The 16,085-nt window shown below is 38.6% G+C and overlaps 1 protein-coding gene across 13 annotated transcripts in view; it reads right to left on the bottom strand.

Moving 5' to 3' along the window:
* The window catches only part of RALGAPB (Ral GTPase activating protein non-catalytic subunit beta), a 97,978-nt gene that overhangs the window by 22,380 nt on the left and 59,513 nt on the right, over positions 1-16,085 (bottom strand). For all 13 annotated transcript variants that reach the window (XR_012519353.1, XM_074406521.1, XM_039479485.2 and 10 more), the window contains 5 exons: positions 15,626-15,777; positions 10,221-10,408; positions 7,942-8,048; positions 5,988-6,140; positions 3,127-3,336 (listed from right to left, as the gene is read on the bottom strand). Coding sequence is in view for 12 of the 13 variants with exons in the window: in XM_074406521.1 (XP_074262622.1) it covers positions 3,127-3,336; positions 5,988-6,140; positions 7,942-8,048; positions 10,221-10,408; positions 15,626-15,777 (810 nt within the window). In the remaining variant the exon portion in view is untranslated. The remainder of the gene's footprint in view (positions 1-3,126; positions 3,337-5,987; positions 6,141-7,941; positions 8,049-10,220; positions 10,409-15,625; positions 15,778-16,085) is intronic.

Here is a 16,085-nt window from a genome sequence, read left to right as displayed (position 1 = left end):
CTGAAAACCTAAATCTTCTCTAAAACAATTAAGTCTACAAATTTTTCAAAAACGCATTTTTGTTTTGTTTTCCTTTTAAACTCGTATCTTCTTTGAGATCTTGATCTTGCCAAACAAGGTTTTGCTAAACACAGTGTCTTTTAGGAAAGCATCCTCCAGAGAAAACAAGAATGATTGTCTTTCACACTGGCAAGGATTGTGAGTCTAGTCTTCTAGTCAATTACATAACATTCCTAGCAAGGTTTATGGCAATATTGTGTAAAAGACATTAATATTTCTGCAGTCCAACAGAAGTGTATTCACACTAAGTGACATAAAATTACAAATAACCTCATGTCAGTTTAGGTCCAACTTTGCCACTAAGTAAATTTACTACAAATATATAAAAAATTTTCCAGTTTTCAGTTTTTACTTTGAAATCATGGATAAGAAATCGTGGACTTCAAGCATGTTGCAATACACCTTATAAGCCAGAATGTCCTCATCTTTTTTTTTTTTTAAATAAGATATTTCCTCACCTTGTTCTTCTGTATGATCTTCTAATCCAGGAATATAACGTACACATATTTTTTATCTCTTAATAATTTTTAAAAGTCTCTTTCTCTAGGTCTTGTACATAGTTTGTTAAGGTAACTTTTGTCAGTATCACAGCTGTACATGGGGCATTTTTGCATTGTATTTTTCAGTGAATATCATAGAGATAATCATTAATTTTTGTACTTTTTTGTATGGCAATCTTAACTCTCATTTATTTTAAATGTTTTATTGATTTTCTTATGGTTGTCTAACTAGAAGTCAGTTACCTACAAACTGCCTTCTAATTTCCAATGATTTTTACCTCTTAGTTTAACATTTCATTGACTTTCCTTATTTTGATACTGTACTATCATTATATAAGAATTTATCATCGTGGGAAGGTTGTCATATCTTTATTTTGCAATTTCCTGCTAATCTATAATTATTTAAAACTAGAAAGTTTAAAAAATTGCATTGGCTAAGAAATTCTCATTGTTAAATAGTCATCAAGGTGGATAACCTTTACCTCTGATTTTAACAAAAGATTCCTCTGGTTTACTCCTGTGTTATTTAGAGAAATCTTTTAAAGTAAGAACCTACACTAGTAGTGCTTAGTTTGTATTTTTAAAAAATCAGAATATATTTTCTAGTAAATACTAACTTACTGTTTCATTGACTGACTTGCTAATGGGAACAAATTATTTTCTTAATAGCTTTATTAATATTTCCCAATAATTAGTTGTTGAGTTCCTGACATAAACCTTACTTGATCATGGTAGACAATTCACTTAACATGCTATTAATTCAGAATCAGTTTGCTTAGCATTCCCTTTAATTCTTTTGTACATATATTCATAAGTAAGACTGGTTTGTGGTTTTGTATGTATGAGCTATCAGGTTTAAGTTATTAGAAATACGCTAAGGTTCATAAAATAAACGTAACTTTCTTTTTCCTATGTTCTCATGCAGATAAGAAAGCATGAGAACTACTTCCTTAAAAGCTTAAAAGTTTCAACTAAAATAGATAACAGAGTGGAAAACTATAATCTCAGGGACAAGGCTATTAGGGCCTTTCTTGTCTCCCTGCGGTCCATAGAAAGCATTAATTTTCTTTTAGTATATTTTTATTTACTGCTTCTACTCTGTTCAATTTTTGCCACTAGAAATATCTCTAATCATTTGCAGGCTGTGTCTTTTTTCTTTGCCTTCCATATTTACCACTAGAGTTCTTATAATTTTCCTCTCTGCTCTTTTATTCTGCATTTTAAGTTTTTATGTTCATATGCTGCATCAAACTCAATTTTCTACAGTGAAAAATATTTTCCCTTTACATGCTGAAATATGAAATCAAACAGCAATGTCTCCCTACTTTCCTACAAAGTTAAATGGCCTGTAACCAGGTAGTTCCTAGGGAGTAAGTGCATGGGACAACTTACAGAGTAAGCAACTTCTTGCTTGGCAATCTTCAGTTGTACTTTTCAAAACAAATAGGGCTTAAAATAAACTCCAAGTCCACCTCCAAACAAGTTATTTCACATTTTTGAGCCTCTATGTTCACATCCATAAAAGAGGAATAGCATCCCTTGTCTTGTATTTTTTTGTTTTCCAAGAGACAGGGTCTCACTCTGTCAACCATACTGGAGTGGAGTGACCATAACTCACTGTAACCTGGAACTCTTGGGCTCAAGCGATCCTCTTGCCTCAGACTCCTGAGGAACTAGGACTACAGGCATGCCACCACACCCAACTAATTTTTAAAAACAAATTTTTGTAGAGATGGGATCTCACTATGTTGCCCAGGCTGGTCTCGAACTCCTGGTTTCAAGTGATCCTCCTGCCTTGGCCTCCCAAAGTGCTGGATTATAGGCATGAGCCACTGCACCTGGCTGTAAAATTGTTTTAAGGCTAATGGAATTAAGAATAATGGCAATATTATAGCCTGTCTTACTCTGTGCTTAATACTATATACCAAGTATCTTCCACAAGTTAACATATTTAATCCTCGCATGATCAATGAGATGAACACTTTTATCATCCTCACTTTATAGATGATAGAGGAACTAAGAGAAGGTAACTAACTCACCAAAGACCACCTAGCTGGCAAGCAGTGATCCCAGGACATAAAGCCAGATAGATAGTTTGATCTCACAAACTGGACAACTTAAGAAGTGCTTGGCTTACAAATACTATAGTATTACTTCATTCCTTTTTAAACGTGGCATGAAAGAGCAAAGTTAATTACAGCTTATATTTTTAGTAATAACACTTACTAAGGGAAGATAGTTAACATTCTTTTTCTAATTACGTATAGATTTCATTTATCTGTATAATATGGGTGCTGCATTATCTAGGAAAATTCAGAGTTAGATGTGTTATCAAAGTAGTCCCCGCAGACAGAAGAACTCTGAATGCATTCATGGGGTGACCTATCCTGTACTACAAACTATAACCTACAGCAGCACAGAGTTTCATTTATTTGCATGCAGGGTAAAATTTTAATCAGTTTTTTTTTTTTTTAATTTGCTTCTATCCTCATAAAAATATTTTAGCTCTTGTCAGCTGCATGTTAACTTGTGAATATATTTATTCATAAAAGTTCATGAAAATTACCTTCAATGCTTCTAAGGACAAAAATCCAAAGTGTGAGAGGAAAAGGCGGGCTGTTTGGAATTCCTGGGCAGGAGGCGGTGGCTTGCAATCCGTAACTGGGTCAGGAAAACTTCTCTTCTGCAATTCCTCCTCACTCTGTTGCTCAAGGTGTATTTCATAAGCAATCTGCTGGGCCATGCCACTCCTTAATTTTTCATGTCTCTCTTCTAACTGAAATAAACCAGATGTTTCATTTCTTGAAACTATTATCAAACTAACAAGGCCAATCTTAATTTTTTTTAATTTTTTTTTATTTTTGAGACAGAGGTCTCTCTCTTTTGACCAAGCTGGTCTTGAACTCTTGGGCTCAAGTGATCCTCCTGCCTTAGGCTCCCAAAGTGCTAAGATTACAGGCATGAGCCCCACTGCACCTAAGTCAATCTTAATTTTAAAATAAAAATAAAGGTACAAGCAACAAAGAAAATGAAGATAATTTTCAGTGATGAATATTGTGATTCAGTCCAATATAGAGTATACAATTAAGCAAACATTGTTCAAGGTTAAAACAAATGCCAAAAGAACTTCCCTATACTATCAACAATTGCTCCTTCATGTCTTCACTGTAAATGAAAACATTCAGTCTCTGTTCCCCTTCAAATAGGCAAGAAAGAGGGCAGGGGCAGAGTTGCTGCTCCCACCCCTCCCTTCCAGATCACTGTCCATCTTTATTCACCCTGACGTGCTCTCTGTGTTTTGAAATCCTCATCTGTATGGATGACATGATTGTACTCTTAGAGACTCCTCCCACCTTTCCTCTTTTCCTTCCATCAATCCTTGTTTAAAATTCCATCCCCTGATAAGTGATGATCCTTCTAACAACCTGGCTCAGAATTCTACAAGCTCCTTAACCTTCACAACTTTGGCCATCCATGAAAACAAACTTGAACCTGAGCTCTGCTCTGCTTTCCAGGGCTGTAAGTCTGAAATTCACTCTCCAATCACAAGTGTCCTTGTGCGGCTCCTATCCCTTCCCTCCCTAAGCTAGTGCTCTACCGTCACTATGGCGTACTCAACCTCTCCCCCTGCTTTCCCACTCCATTAGCATCCTTCTGGCTTCATCTGCTTCCCAACTAAGCCAAAGCCCCCCATATCTAACAGCTAAATACCCTCTCCTTAAGCACATTAAATGGCTGTGTTGAACCTTCTCCTTCCAAACGTACATATCTGTGAATCTCCACACCAAATTCTTTACTTATGCTCCCAGATCCCAAGGACTTTTGAAGAAAGCCAGTAGAGTGAGTTAAATAACTTCACTATAGACAATGATACTTAACCTCAGCTGGACTGCCTGGTAATTCTTAAGAATTGTCTTGGATCCCCAATTACACTACCAGGAACCAGAATTACAATTTTCATAAGATTCTTCAATTACCCTCCTTTCCTCTCTAAATGTCTCTGAACATTCACCTACTCTCTCCTTCTGTCTTAGAAGTTCCTTTTTCTAGACTAGACTTGACCCTACTGCCTCTATTACTTGTAAGTCCCACTGCCCATCTTACAGTGTTAGCCAGACCCCTCTCTACTGGTTCCTTCATTTCAAACTATAATCATGTTCATAATATTCTCATCCTTGAATGTAAAAAAATATTAAAAACTAGCCTTTTCTGGCCAGGTGTGATGGTTCACACCTATAATCTCAGCACTTCGGGAGGCCAAGGCGAGCGGATCACCTCAGGTCAGGAGTTGGGAGACCAGCCTGGCCAACATGGTGAAACTCCATCTCTATTAAAAATACAAAAATTAGCTGGGCATGGTGGGCGCCTATAATCCCAGCCACTTGAGAGGCTGAGGCAGAAGAATTGCTTAAACCTGGGAGGCAGAGGTTGCAGTTAGCCAAAAACGTCCAGTTACACTCCAGCCTAGACAACAATATCGAAACTCTGTCTCAAAAAAAACAACTAGCCTTTCTTTCCTTAATGAGGCCATCTCCTCAAGCTATAGTATTACCCATTATTACCCTTCCCTTTACTGTTAACAGTATAGTTTCTATTAACTGCCTGTCCCTCAGTACATTCACTCCCCAGTCCTTTGAACTCTGCCTCCTACTACACACACCTGTTCTCAAAGGTCACCTACAATTTCATGCCAAAATCCAGGGGACTTTTTCTATTCCTTCTTCTCCCTGATCTCTCCAGCACTGGAGAGTGTAGCCCTTCCTCCATTCCTGCTCTTCTATTCTCTCATGTCCTGACATACCTCTGTCCTCGACTTCTTAAAATTCTTCTCCCCTGACCTAAGAGGCCAATTATCTAATTAACTCTCTAAATTAATCTACAGCCAAATAAATTTTTCCCATCTTCCCAAAACTATCCGCTTCCTAATGTCTGTATTTCTGTAAATGGCACTGATATCTCTTTGTCACTCAAGCTCAAAATCTAAAATTCTTTGGCTCTTTTCCTTACCTCATCAATTCAAGACTGCTTGGATCTACCTCCACAATACATTTTATATATTAAACTTTCATATCAGTGAAACGGTCCTTCCTTTCTTATAAGGACTTGGATTGTCATAATATCATAATAGTCTCTGAACTGGTCTTTCTTCACCAAATAACTATACTACCAGAGTCTGATCATGTCACTACTTTACTGAAACCTACCATGAACAGCCAGGCAGCCCAGTGACACCTCTCTCTAAGAGATGCGCAGTTCCTTTTGATCGGCCACAATCTGTATTTGTCTGAAACATGGTAACCTCCTGGATGACGAAGACCCTTGTTATCTTAAGAATCAACAACACTAAAGGCATTGTCTTGACCATGGAAGTCATTTAAGAATATTTCTATTCATTCCCTTAACAACAGCTAAAAATAATGTACTTACTTCTTCAGTGACTATTTCATGCAAATCTGGAATGCTGAGATCTGCTTTCACAAAAGGAATCTTGTCCACCTCTTCAGGAAATGGCCGATGTTTCACAGAATATTTAAATCCAACATCATTTTTAGGAACCGGGCGAGGTTCAGGCACAAAAAGCTGTTAAAACAAGTAACATTATGTTTATTACATAGGGTCTAAGACTCATCCATAATGACATGTATTTCCCTGGTCTCTTAGATGCCTGTGGTTCCCTAGGATTACATGTCACAAAAACTCACTGAGAATCTGCAAATGCTACAGATAACAGGAAAGGTAAGCAGCCTGTGCCCCTGTATATTTCATTTTTCTAAAAATATTCATCGACTTCTCATAGCTTTCATGACTGAAAAATAGGCTGTGGACCTCTACTGCAACAGATCTGAATCTCTCATATTCAGTGGTAATCCAGTGGGTAAAGCATTTTGGAGCTTTAAGATTCAAACTTTCTTCCCCAGGGGCTCTCTCACACCATTCCATATAATAAAGTACAAGTCAGGTCTCACTGCGCATCTCTACAAAGTGATTTCAACAAGAACTTTAGTATGGTTTAAGAGAGTATGGGCAGCAAATCTAGGTCTTCATAGCTCCAAATCCATGCTTTTAATATGTATATGGGCACACGATGAACCCTGAACAAATTTTAGCTCCTTTCCTGGTCCTCTTCCTCTTCAGTCTTCAGTGCTAACTGACTAGCTTACAAAGTTGCTGACAGAATGTGATCTGTACAACACCCTCAACAGAAAACAGAAGAGTGCTCCTCACTGGGTGATAACACATCTAACAGAGACATCTAGGATATTAAATGGTTTTAGGCACATGCTCCAATTTTGTGGTGTCTCTCAAATGCTGGTGAAATATTAAGTCATATTTTTAATTTTTAGTAGCAGAAGTAAAAGCTTACAATGTTATAAGTGAAAAGAGCAGTATACAAAATGACTCAAATTCTATTCAAGTGTTAGTGTGTATGAATCCATTAAAATATTAGCAGCTGTTATATCCCTCTGGATAGTGAGTACAGGTGATTTAAAATTTCTTCATTATATTCCCAACTTTTCAAGTATTATTCACATAGTTACAAATGTAATAAAGCAAATAAACTGTGCGCCTCAAAAGATTTCATTAAATTATACATAGCATGCGCATATATATATATATATATATATATATATATATTTTTTTTTTAATAAGGCTGGGTGTGGTGGCTCACATCCGTAATCCTAACACTTTGGGAAGCTGAGGTGAGACGATCACTTGAAGACTGGAGTTTGGGACCAGCCTGGAAACAAAGCAAGACCCTACCTATACAAAAACTTTTTTAAATGAGCTGGGTGCCATGGCATGTGCCTACAGTCTCAGCTACTCCTGAGGCTGAGGCAAGAGGATCACTGGAGCCCAGGACTTCGAGGATGCAGTGAGTTATGATCATACCACTGCACTCCAGCCTGGGTAACAGAACAAGACCCTGTCTCTTTAAAAAATAAAAATAAAAAATATACAGCATATTGCCAATTATTATATAAGAACAAATCATAGAAGGTAATTTGAAACTAAGTCCTGTTGCTGGACACATCAAAGGTCTCACCAAATTTTTCATGTATGGTATATATCTAACTTTCATTACATGTAAAATTATATGGAAAAAAACTGGGGCCATTGTCCACACAGTAATTATTCCTAAGTAGATGTCAGAATCACCTGGAAAGCTTTTTGAAAAGATACCTGCCTTGAAGATGTCTTTAAAGAATAATTGAGTAGATCTGGAATTCTAGGTTACTAGATGGTTCTGCTATGAACCCACCGACAGAGAATCTGGCTAGGGATCAAAAATATTGATTTGATCTGTGGTTTTTGTTGGAATAGCATCTAACCTTTAAATTACAAAACACACACACACTTCCCTGTAACTTCTGATGAATACCTTCTGATTTGCTTTTGCTCCTCTGGGTAAAAGACAAAGCTGTTGTGCCCAAGCAAGTCTTCCAGACATCCCCCGGACCAGCACAGTGACAGAGGGGAAAAAATCATCTAGAATAAAATGTGTATATAAAAGTTTTAATTTCAGACAACAACCATTTAAAATAAACTTGATATCAACTGCAGAGCTTCTCATCATCAAAGGTCCAACAGTGCTTCCTAAGCTTTGATCCTTTGTGCACCACCTCTGTGGTTTCTGCCATACCCTTGTACTCTAAGCACTACTACTTTGTATCAACCACTCTTGTGCATCATTTTTCTAAATGGAAAATCATGAATTTTGTCATGTTAATTATATAATTTTAAGGCACATGCTTAAAAATACATAATGTTCGCTAATGTATCAACTAAGATCATCTCACATACCTCCAGTGGTACATGTACACATTTGTGGGAAACACTGCCCTAGTAAATACTCCTAACCTCCCAATGTCGGGCGCAACTTAAGTGCAGAAAGATAGACTGGGTGTTTGCAGTGTTAGGGTTATATCTGCCCATGCCTTTGTGTACCACTGCCCACCACAGGCAGGCACTGCCCCCTCTCAGCGGAAGTTCAGGGGTGCAGTGGGGAGGGGAGTAAAAAAAACTCAGGATGGACTTCCTGAGTGACCCAGATCCTTCTTTTTATTCTTCTGTCTCAGGTGTGGGAATCAAACACCTTCAAACTTCTCTATAATTTCTTCTTCTTATAAACTATTAAAATGTCCTTGTAAATCTATACAATTCCAATTGCTTATATTTTTGGTAAACTTCGTATGCAATGAAATTATTTGGAATGAAAGTAGAAGAGTCTTTAAAAAGCAAGAAAAAGGCCAGGAAGCCTGAAGGGGACATTGGGATTTTGCAGACTCCTCAGCAGATGGCTTGGGAGTAGGAGGCTGGAGGAATCATGAATAGGCACAGGCCAGGAAAGAAAGCCAAGCAAACTCCAGGTACAGGGTAGAGAAGGATGAGATGCCTGTAGAAAAGACTTGGGAGCAGCACTTCTGGAGTTAGGCAATAATAAAAGGCATCATTCTTTTTCATATTAATGTCACGGTATCTCACCACAACACAATGGAAATTTATGATGGTATTCTTTCATCTCAAACTACAGGGAAATGTCTCACTTTTACTTTATGGATTTATGAGCTCCTACTCATATAATCAACAAAATTGGCACAGGATTCTGTTCAACTTTTCAAAAGGGAAAAAGGCAAATCTTTAATCACTCAGCAAATCCTATCACTATGTGACAACAGTAATAGAAAGCAACAATTCAGGGTTTAGAAAATGTGGGTTTTAGTCCCAAGTAACCCCGGGCAAGTCATCTGCCCTCTGTGAGCCTGAGCTTTTCCCCTAATAACTAAGGAAACTGTACACCAGGTGATTACTTGGGTCACTTTATACCCACAAATTCTGTGACCTTCACTTTCCTTCCCCTCTGAGAATATGCTTCTTTTACATACTGGCTGATGCCAATTACCATCAGAAAAAAAATGTACTTTTGAATAGCTTGGGTCGCAGTGATAATCACTTACTGTGAGATGGCTTATAACTGAGGGGGAGGGAAAGGAGGAAAACTGTGTATGTTGTGTTAATGAAAAATCACTGAAGGGTTTTCAGCAGGGCACTGGCATGGTCATTTGTAGTTGAGGATGAATACTATGGTGGCAGCAAGTAGGATAGAAGTAGGGTAAACATATGTTGGAACTGACAAGGGGTCTGGGGGTTGGGGAAATCAGAGTAGGTAGGAAACAACTGTGACAATTTAGGTGAGAAATAATAAGGTCCTGCACTTGGAGATGGAAACTTAGAAACGAATTATATAAGGGAATAACAGGAAGGAGCAAGTAAAGATAACTCCTCAAATTTCTAGCCTGTGTTAAGTAGCACCAACAACTGATACAGAACATGAGGAGTGAGAGGCAGGGGAGTAGAGGGGCAGGATCCAAAGTGCAAGGGGGAAGAAAAAGTGACAAAGGTAAAACAATGTATCCCACTAAAATGCCACCTTTCAGAAAACTACAGAGCTAGTTCAGACGTACATAAAGAGCCTTTAAGAGACTCTACTTAATACGTAGATTCTATTTTTTGGCTCCCTATTTTTCAGGTGCTATTGTCCCACACCTAGAAGTCTTTTTGATCTGCTTAGAATCTGTCCTTCCCTGATCCTAGAAACAGCTTCATGATACTGGTAACACTGATTTAGAAGTAGAGAAGGCTCAAAGTACTAAAACTTACTCTGCTCATTTCCAAGAGGTTGTTCCAGCATTGCCAGGATGACACTGTTATCCAAGACAAAGTACCGGAAACTATGCTTGTTTATGGTTGGCAGCCTGGAGTATTTAATCAAAGTGGTCTCATTCACAAGACTACAAGGAGAGGCAGGACCACTAGGTGAAGGAAATGCGCCAAGCAACTGCATAATGCTATGGAGAATGGAAAAGATAACAGTTAATTCCCAAAGCAAAATCTTCAGTTTACCTCGTGCATCAATGTGTCCTTCCACTCTTCTGAATTTTAATTGATCACAGCCATGCTTCTTGACAGGTCAGATTTACTCCTTGTGGTGAATGCCATGGCATGCTGTCCAGACTCTCCCCTCCAAGATTAAAAGATTACCCCAGATGCATATTTGTATGTCTTTATTTCAGAGACATTTATCTGCCTTTCCAGTCTGGTCAATATCCAGAAAAGAAAATACAGTTAGGCTGGTATAATGCAATCTCAGTGACCTTACCAACAACCTATTTGGTATCTTAGAATCTTGCATGGAACACAACAAACTCATATTCCATATGCTTTGTGACAACATCTCTGTCTCATTTTAGAAAACCAAAGCCATATTTTCTCATTATGGATCTCCTAGTGTTTCTCCTATTTTCTGCAAACCATGAGAGGCCTGAACTTAATGCCAAGTTTTCCTGGTCCCTGTAGTTCTTACACAGTTTTCCTTTAGAGAGAGAGGAAATGGAGAAAAAAAAATAATCTGTTGAGCAATGTTGCTTTCCATTGTTAGATATCTTTGGGTTCAAGCTTTAGAGTGAAAGAGGAGAGGCCACTCAAGTTGAGAGTTGAGAAGATAAATGTGGTGTTGTGGAATACTGGTTTTCCAAATGAGATGCATATGAAGGGTCAGGTGATATTAGAAACACAAGATAAAATCTTTGTTTTAATTGTAAGATACTTTCTTTCTGTGCAAGATAGTCTTCTTTCTTATGAAGATAATCTTTCTTCATTATAAAATGGGAATAAAGGTACCTATCTCACAGGATTGTTATGTGATATAATATCATAACATCACAATTCACATAATATAACAATCCTATGAGATAGGTACCACTATTATTCCCATACACCACTATTATTCCCATTTCACATTATATGAAATGTTATTTCATACAATACATGAACTTGTAGATAGATTTAAAAATCTCTGTGGACCTGAAGGAAATCCTCTGACAATGTGCTTTGTGAGTCTATCTGTTCAGTATTTTTATTAATGTATTTAGAACACATCGGACATGCTCATTAAATGTGCAGCTGACCAAAAGCTGAGTTGCAGAGATAATATACCATAGTAAGAGTTGAGATCCCAAAGAATCTTAAAAGATTAAAAATAATAAGGTAAATCTTAGATGATGAAATTTCAGGTTTAAATGTAAAGTTCTATGCATTGCATTCAAACACTCCCAAATAAGTACAGGATGAGAAAAACAGATGAAAGGTAAATGTGTGAAAAAAAAAAAAAAACTCAAAAATTTTAGCTGATTTAATGCAAATCACCAAGTTCCCAAAAATGCAATGCAGTCTGAATACATTTTAATGAAAACATAATATTATACAGAGTTTAAAGATCATAAAATTACATCTAGAACATTGTATTTAACCGGGTTTGGGTGGCTCACACCTGTAATCCCAGCACTTTGGGAGGCTGAGGCGAGAGGTCTGCTTAAGCTCAGGAGTTTGAGACCAGCCTGGGCAACACAAGGAGACCTCGTTTCTATTTCTTTAAAAAATATAAGGCTGGCCACAGTGGCTCTCACCTGTGATCCCAGCACTTCCGAAGGCTGAGGCAGGTGGATCACCTGAGGTCAGGAGTTTGAGATCAGCCTGGCCAAAATGGCAAAACCCCGTCTACTAAAAATGCAAAAATTAGCCAACGCATGGTGGCACGTGCCTGCAGTCCCAGGTACTCGGAAGGCTGAGGCAAGAGAACAGCTTGAACCTGGGAGGCAGCAGTTGCAGTGAGCCAAGATCATGCCATTGCACTCCAGCCTGAGAGACAGAGTGAGACTCCGCCTCAAGAAAAAAAAATAAAAAATAATAAGAGCATTATTCTCTGTAAACCACCTGTAAGAGGTGAACAGTCAAACCTATGCCAGCTGAGAATAACCAAGATGATAAAGGGACTTGAATCTTTGTAATATTAAAAGAAGAAAAACTGAAGATAATGGCAGAAATGAACCAGAGAGAACATGAGCACTGCTTTTGGATACTGCTACTGCCTGGACAAAAAGGATTTAATGATCAAAAGTATGAATGAGAACCAATGCATAGAAGTGGGAGAGATTTTAGCTCAATGTAAAGTTTCAAGTTTTCAACAATTAAAATAAAATGGGCAATCTTGAGGATTAGAAAATCCCCATATTAGAGGCTAAATAATTTGTTAAACATGTCTTAAAGGTGACAGGCAAAGGGGCTGTTGAAATGACTTCCAAGAGCCCTAATTCTGAATTTGTATTAATACACAAAGGGGAAAAAAAACCTAACCAGCTAATCTGTACTCCATAATTTTCTACTATGTGCTCAGCACTGTGTTGGCAAAAGAGGCAAATGTGCTCTCTACCCAGACCAGGAAGACAACACTAGCATGCAACGCATGTAACCAGGTACAATCATGATAGTATACAATTCCTTGCTGTGCGGTAGGGTCAGACACAATGAGCACAGAAGGGCAGAAAAGAGTCATCTTCAGAAGCAGAAAAACCAAAGGCCCCATGCAGGTAGCCAGATTTGCTCTAGGCACTAAATAGTAGAAGATGTAGCCAAAGGGAGAAAAGAGAGGTCCTGAAACCCAGGGGAAGAGCATAAGCAGGTATAAGCATGGCCAGTTCACAGCCACAGTGGTCTGTCAGGCCTGACAACGGCAGAAGGAACAAGCTGCAAAGCAGTGGTGGAAAAGATCAGATGATGCCCTTGAAAACCAGATGGAGGAGTTTAGACAACAAGGCAGGAAACAGATCTACTCAAGGTTTTCAATCATTCAAGCAGCAGGATCAAAACTGGGCTTAAGGATGATGAGTTTTGCAATAGAATACAAGATGAACAAGAAGGGCTAAGAGATTGAAAATGGGGCAATCGGACAAGAAGTGAGGAGGGCCTGGACTAGGATGCTATCCAGGTTGGAGGGGATGGAGGAAATACTTTACAAAAATAAAGTCTGTTGAACTCAGTCATGGGGAATGACAGAAAGATAAATTAGAGAAACAGCCAAAGTTCTGTTTACATAACCAGCAAACAGCAATGATACTAAAATAAAGCAGCAATTTTGAGAGAACAGAGAAATCTGGTTAGGGACATGTTTCATGATGTCAGTTTAGACTGAAAACTGGAGATACCATTTGCAGAGTTGCCAGCAGAGACAAGACAACTGAAGAGAAACAGATGAGCCATCTAGCTTACTGGCAAGGTTGAGAAGAAGCATCCCAAGACTCTACTCGCCCTGAGCACATATCTGATCCTCATGGCTGGTCATGCTCTCATAAAAACCCCATCCAGGCTAGGATGGAGCAAACTTATTTTTGTATAATAGAGTTTCTAGTAAAAAATGTCCTCTCCTTTCTCTCCATATCCTTCTTACTTTTCAAGGCACACATCGAGTTTTACTTCTATGAAACTTTTTTTTTTTTTTTAGACGAAGTCTTGCCCTGCTTCCAGGATGGTGTGAAGTGGCGCGATCTCGGCTCACTGTAACCTCTGCATCCTGGGTTCAAGCAATTCTCCTGTCTCAGCCTCCTAAGTAGCTGGGACTACAGGTGAACGCCACCATGCCCAGCTACTTTTTGTATTTTTAGTAGAGACAGGGTTTCACCATGTTGGCCAAGATGGTCTCGATCTCTTGACCTCATGATCCACCAGTCTCAGCCTCCCAAAGTGCTGGGATTACAGGCATGAGCCACTGCGCCCGGCCCTATGACATGTTTAAGGTTACTCTGGCCCACACACAGTCTTCTCTCTGAACTTAGATTACTTCTAGTATTCATCATCAGCATTAAGCACATGCTTCAGTAGCTTTATTCACATACATATTTTTTATTTTCTAGCTATTAGCCAAACCTCCATAAAATCACTGAAAGTTCAACATTTGCATAGTAAGCAGGACTAAATGACAGGAAGCACTCTTCTAAAAATTCACTGAATGACTTAAGCCCACAGGAACAGAAACAAATCCAACTTGGTTGTGCGTGTCCCAAGTAAGCAACCGGCCACTGAACTCACAGAAGATGCTGGGATCTTTGTAAGGGCGGACATACACATAAATTTTCAAGTGGCTTTGCCTGCCACTTTATACTAAGACCAAAATGAGCAAGCCCACAGACTTGACACTCCTCCTTGCTGCTTTTCTCTTGGAGCACTTATTTTCCACCATTTTCTGAGGCTTCATCTGCACATGTCCTTTCATAAGCCCCATCTTTCCATGTATACTATGGTTCCACCTAACCTCCACTACCTGTTCCATTCAGTCCAAAAATGTGCCTAGGCTGCCTTCCTTCTGTTTCCCCTATGCTCACTTACAAGTCAAACACAAACTCTCTCAACCTTCTCTGCTACTCTTTTTCAAGGTACCAAACTGTCTTTACTCCTTTACTACACCAAAATGCTCAAAACAGCAGTCTTGGTGCCTTCTTACCCACCCTATAATCTGGCTTGCAGCTCAAACTTGATTCATCCTCACACAATCAGGTTCAATGTCATTTTCCCTAAGAATGTTACTTTGACTTCCCCTTATCTGGAAGTATTCATTTCTTCCTTCCAACTCTCCAGCATTTTATTTATATCTCTTCTCTTGGAGCACTTATTTTCCACCTAATATTATAGTTATTTGTGTTCATATTTCATCTTCCCTAGCACACAAGGTGGTAAAGGTAGTGGTGACTAAATCGGATTTATCTTTATGATTCTATTCTCAGTTCTTCAGAGAGTTCATACATCTTGGTTGAATTAACCTATACTATGTAATATAAATGGTATAGCAGAGAACACAGACCACTGGGCTGGAAAGCAGAGCTCATAGTGTAACCACAGAGAGACAGACACCATCTCTGGACTTAGCTACTGAAGTGAGGGTGTGCAATAAGTCTCTCCAAGATCCATTCTAGCTGTAACACACTATGACTTTAACATCTAACGGTATAGAAAAAGAAGGACTCAAACTCTCAACCCCAAGTTCCTAGTTTCTTTTGGTCTAAAAAACTGGTTAAAAAAAAAAAATACATATATATATGTATTACTTCTGGAGAAAAAGTACCCTAAAGGGGCTGCATCACATAAAGCTGAACAATTGGGAAGGAAATGAAACAATGTGGATCACTGCCAACCCCATCTAATTCCTAGGCACAATTCCTATGCGGTCACTTCCATACCATGTTAGGGTGGCTTCAGCAGCATCCTTTACCCTCATAGATGCAGGGTTTGGCTCCTTATCTCCTTTGTACTTGACCTCTTGCTCGCTGTTCTTGGACTTACTTCCCGAGATACCCAGTTCCACAATCTCCAGTACTTCCTTAAGGCAGTCCTAAAAGCAGAAAAGGCAGATCCATTTTTGTAACACACCTTTCTCATGAGAAGACAAGGAGATCCACCCAAATGCTAACAGTAGATGCATTTTGGTAGAAGGGCTTCCAGTTTCTTGCTAATTTTTTTAATGGGTATATATTAACTTCATAGCAGTATCATAAACTTTACACCCCCGTCCCTCAATTTCTCTTTAAAGAACTCAATTTGGGTGTTTAGAGAGTTAGATAAGTAAATTCAATTCAATTTTCTTGTAAAATTACCAAAGACTGTAAATCAAAGCACAAAGAGATGAAATAGAAATTTAGT

Source organism: Saimiri boliviensis, chromosome 9 (genome assembly GCF_048565385.1).
Source record: "Saimiri boliviensis isolate mSaiBol1 chromosome 9, mSaiBol1.pri, whole genome shotgun sequence".
NCBI lineage: Eukaryota > Metazoa > Chordata > Mammalia > Primates > Cebidae > Saimiri > Saimiri boliviensis.
This window is presented reverse-complemented; position numbering and strand designations above follow the sequence as displayed.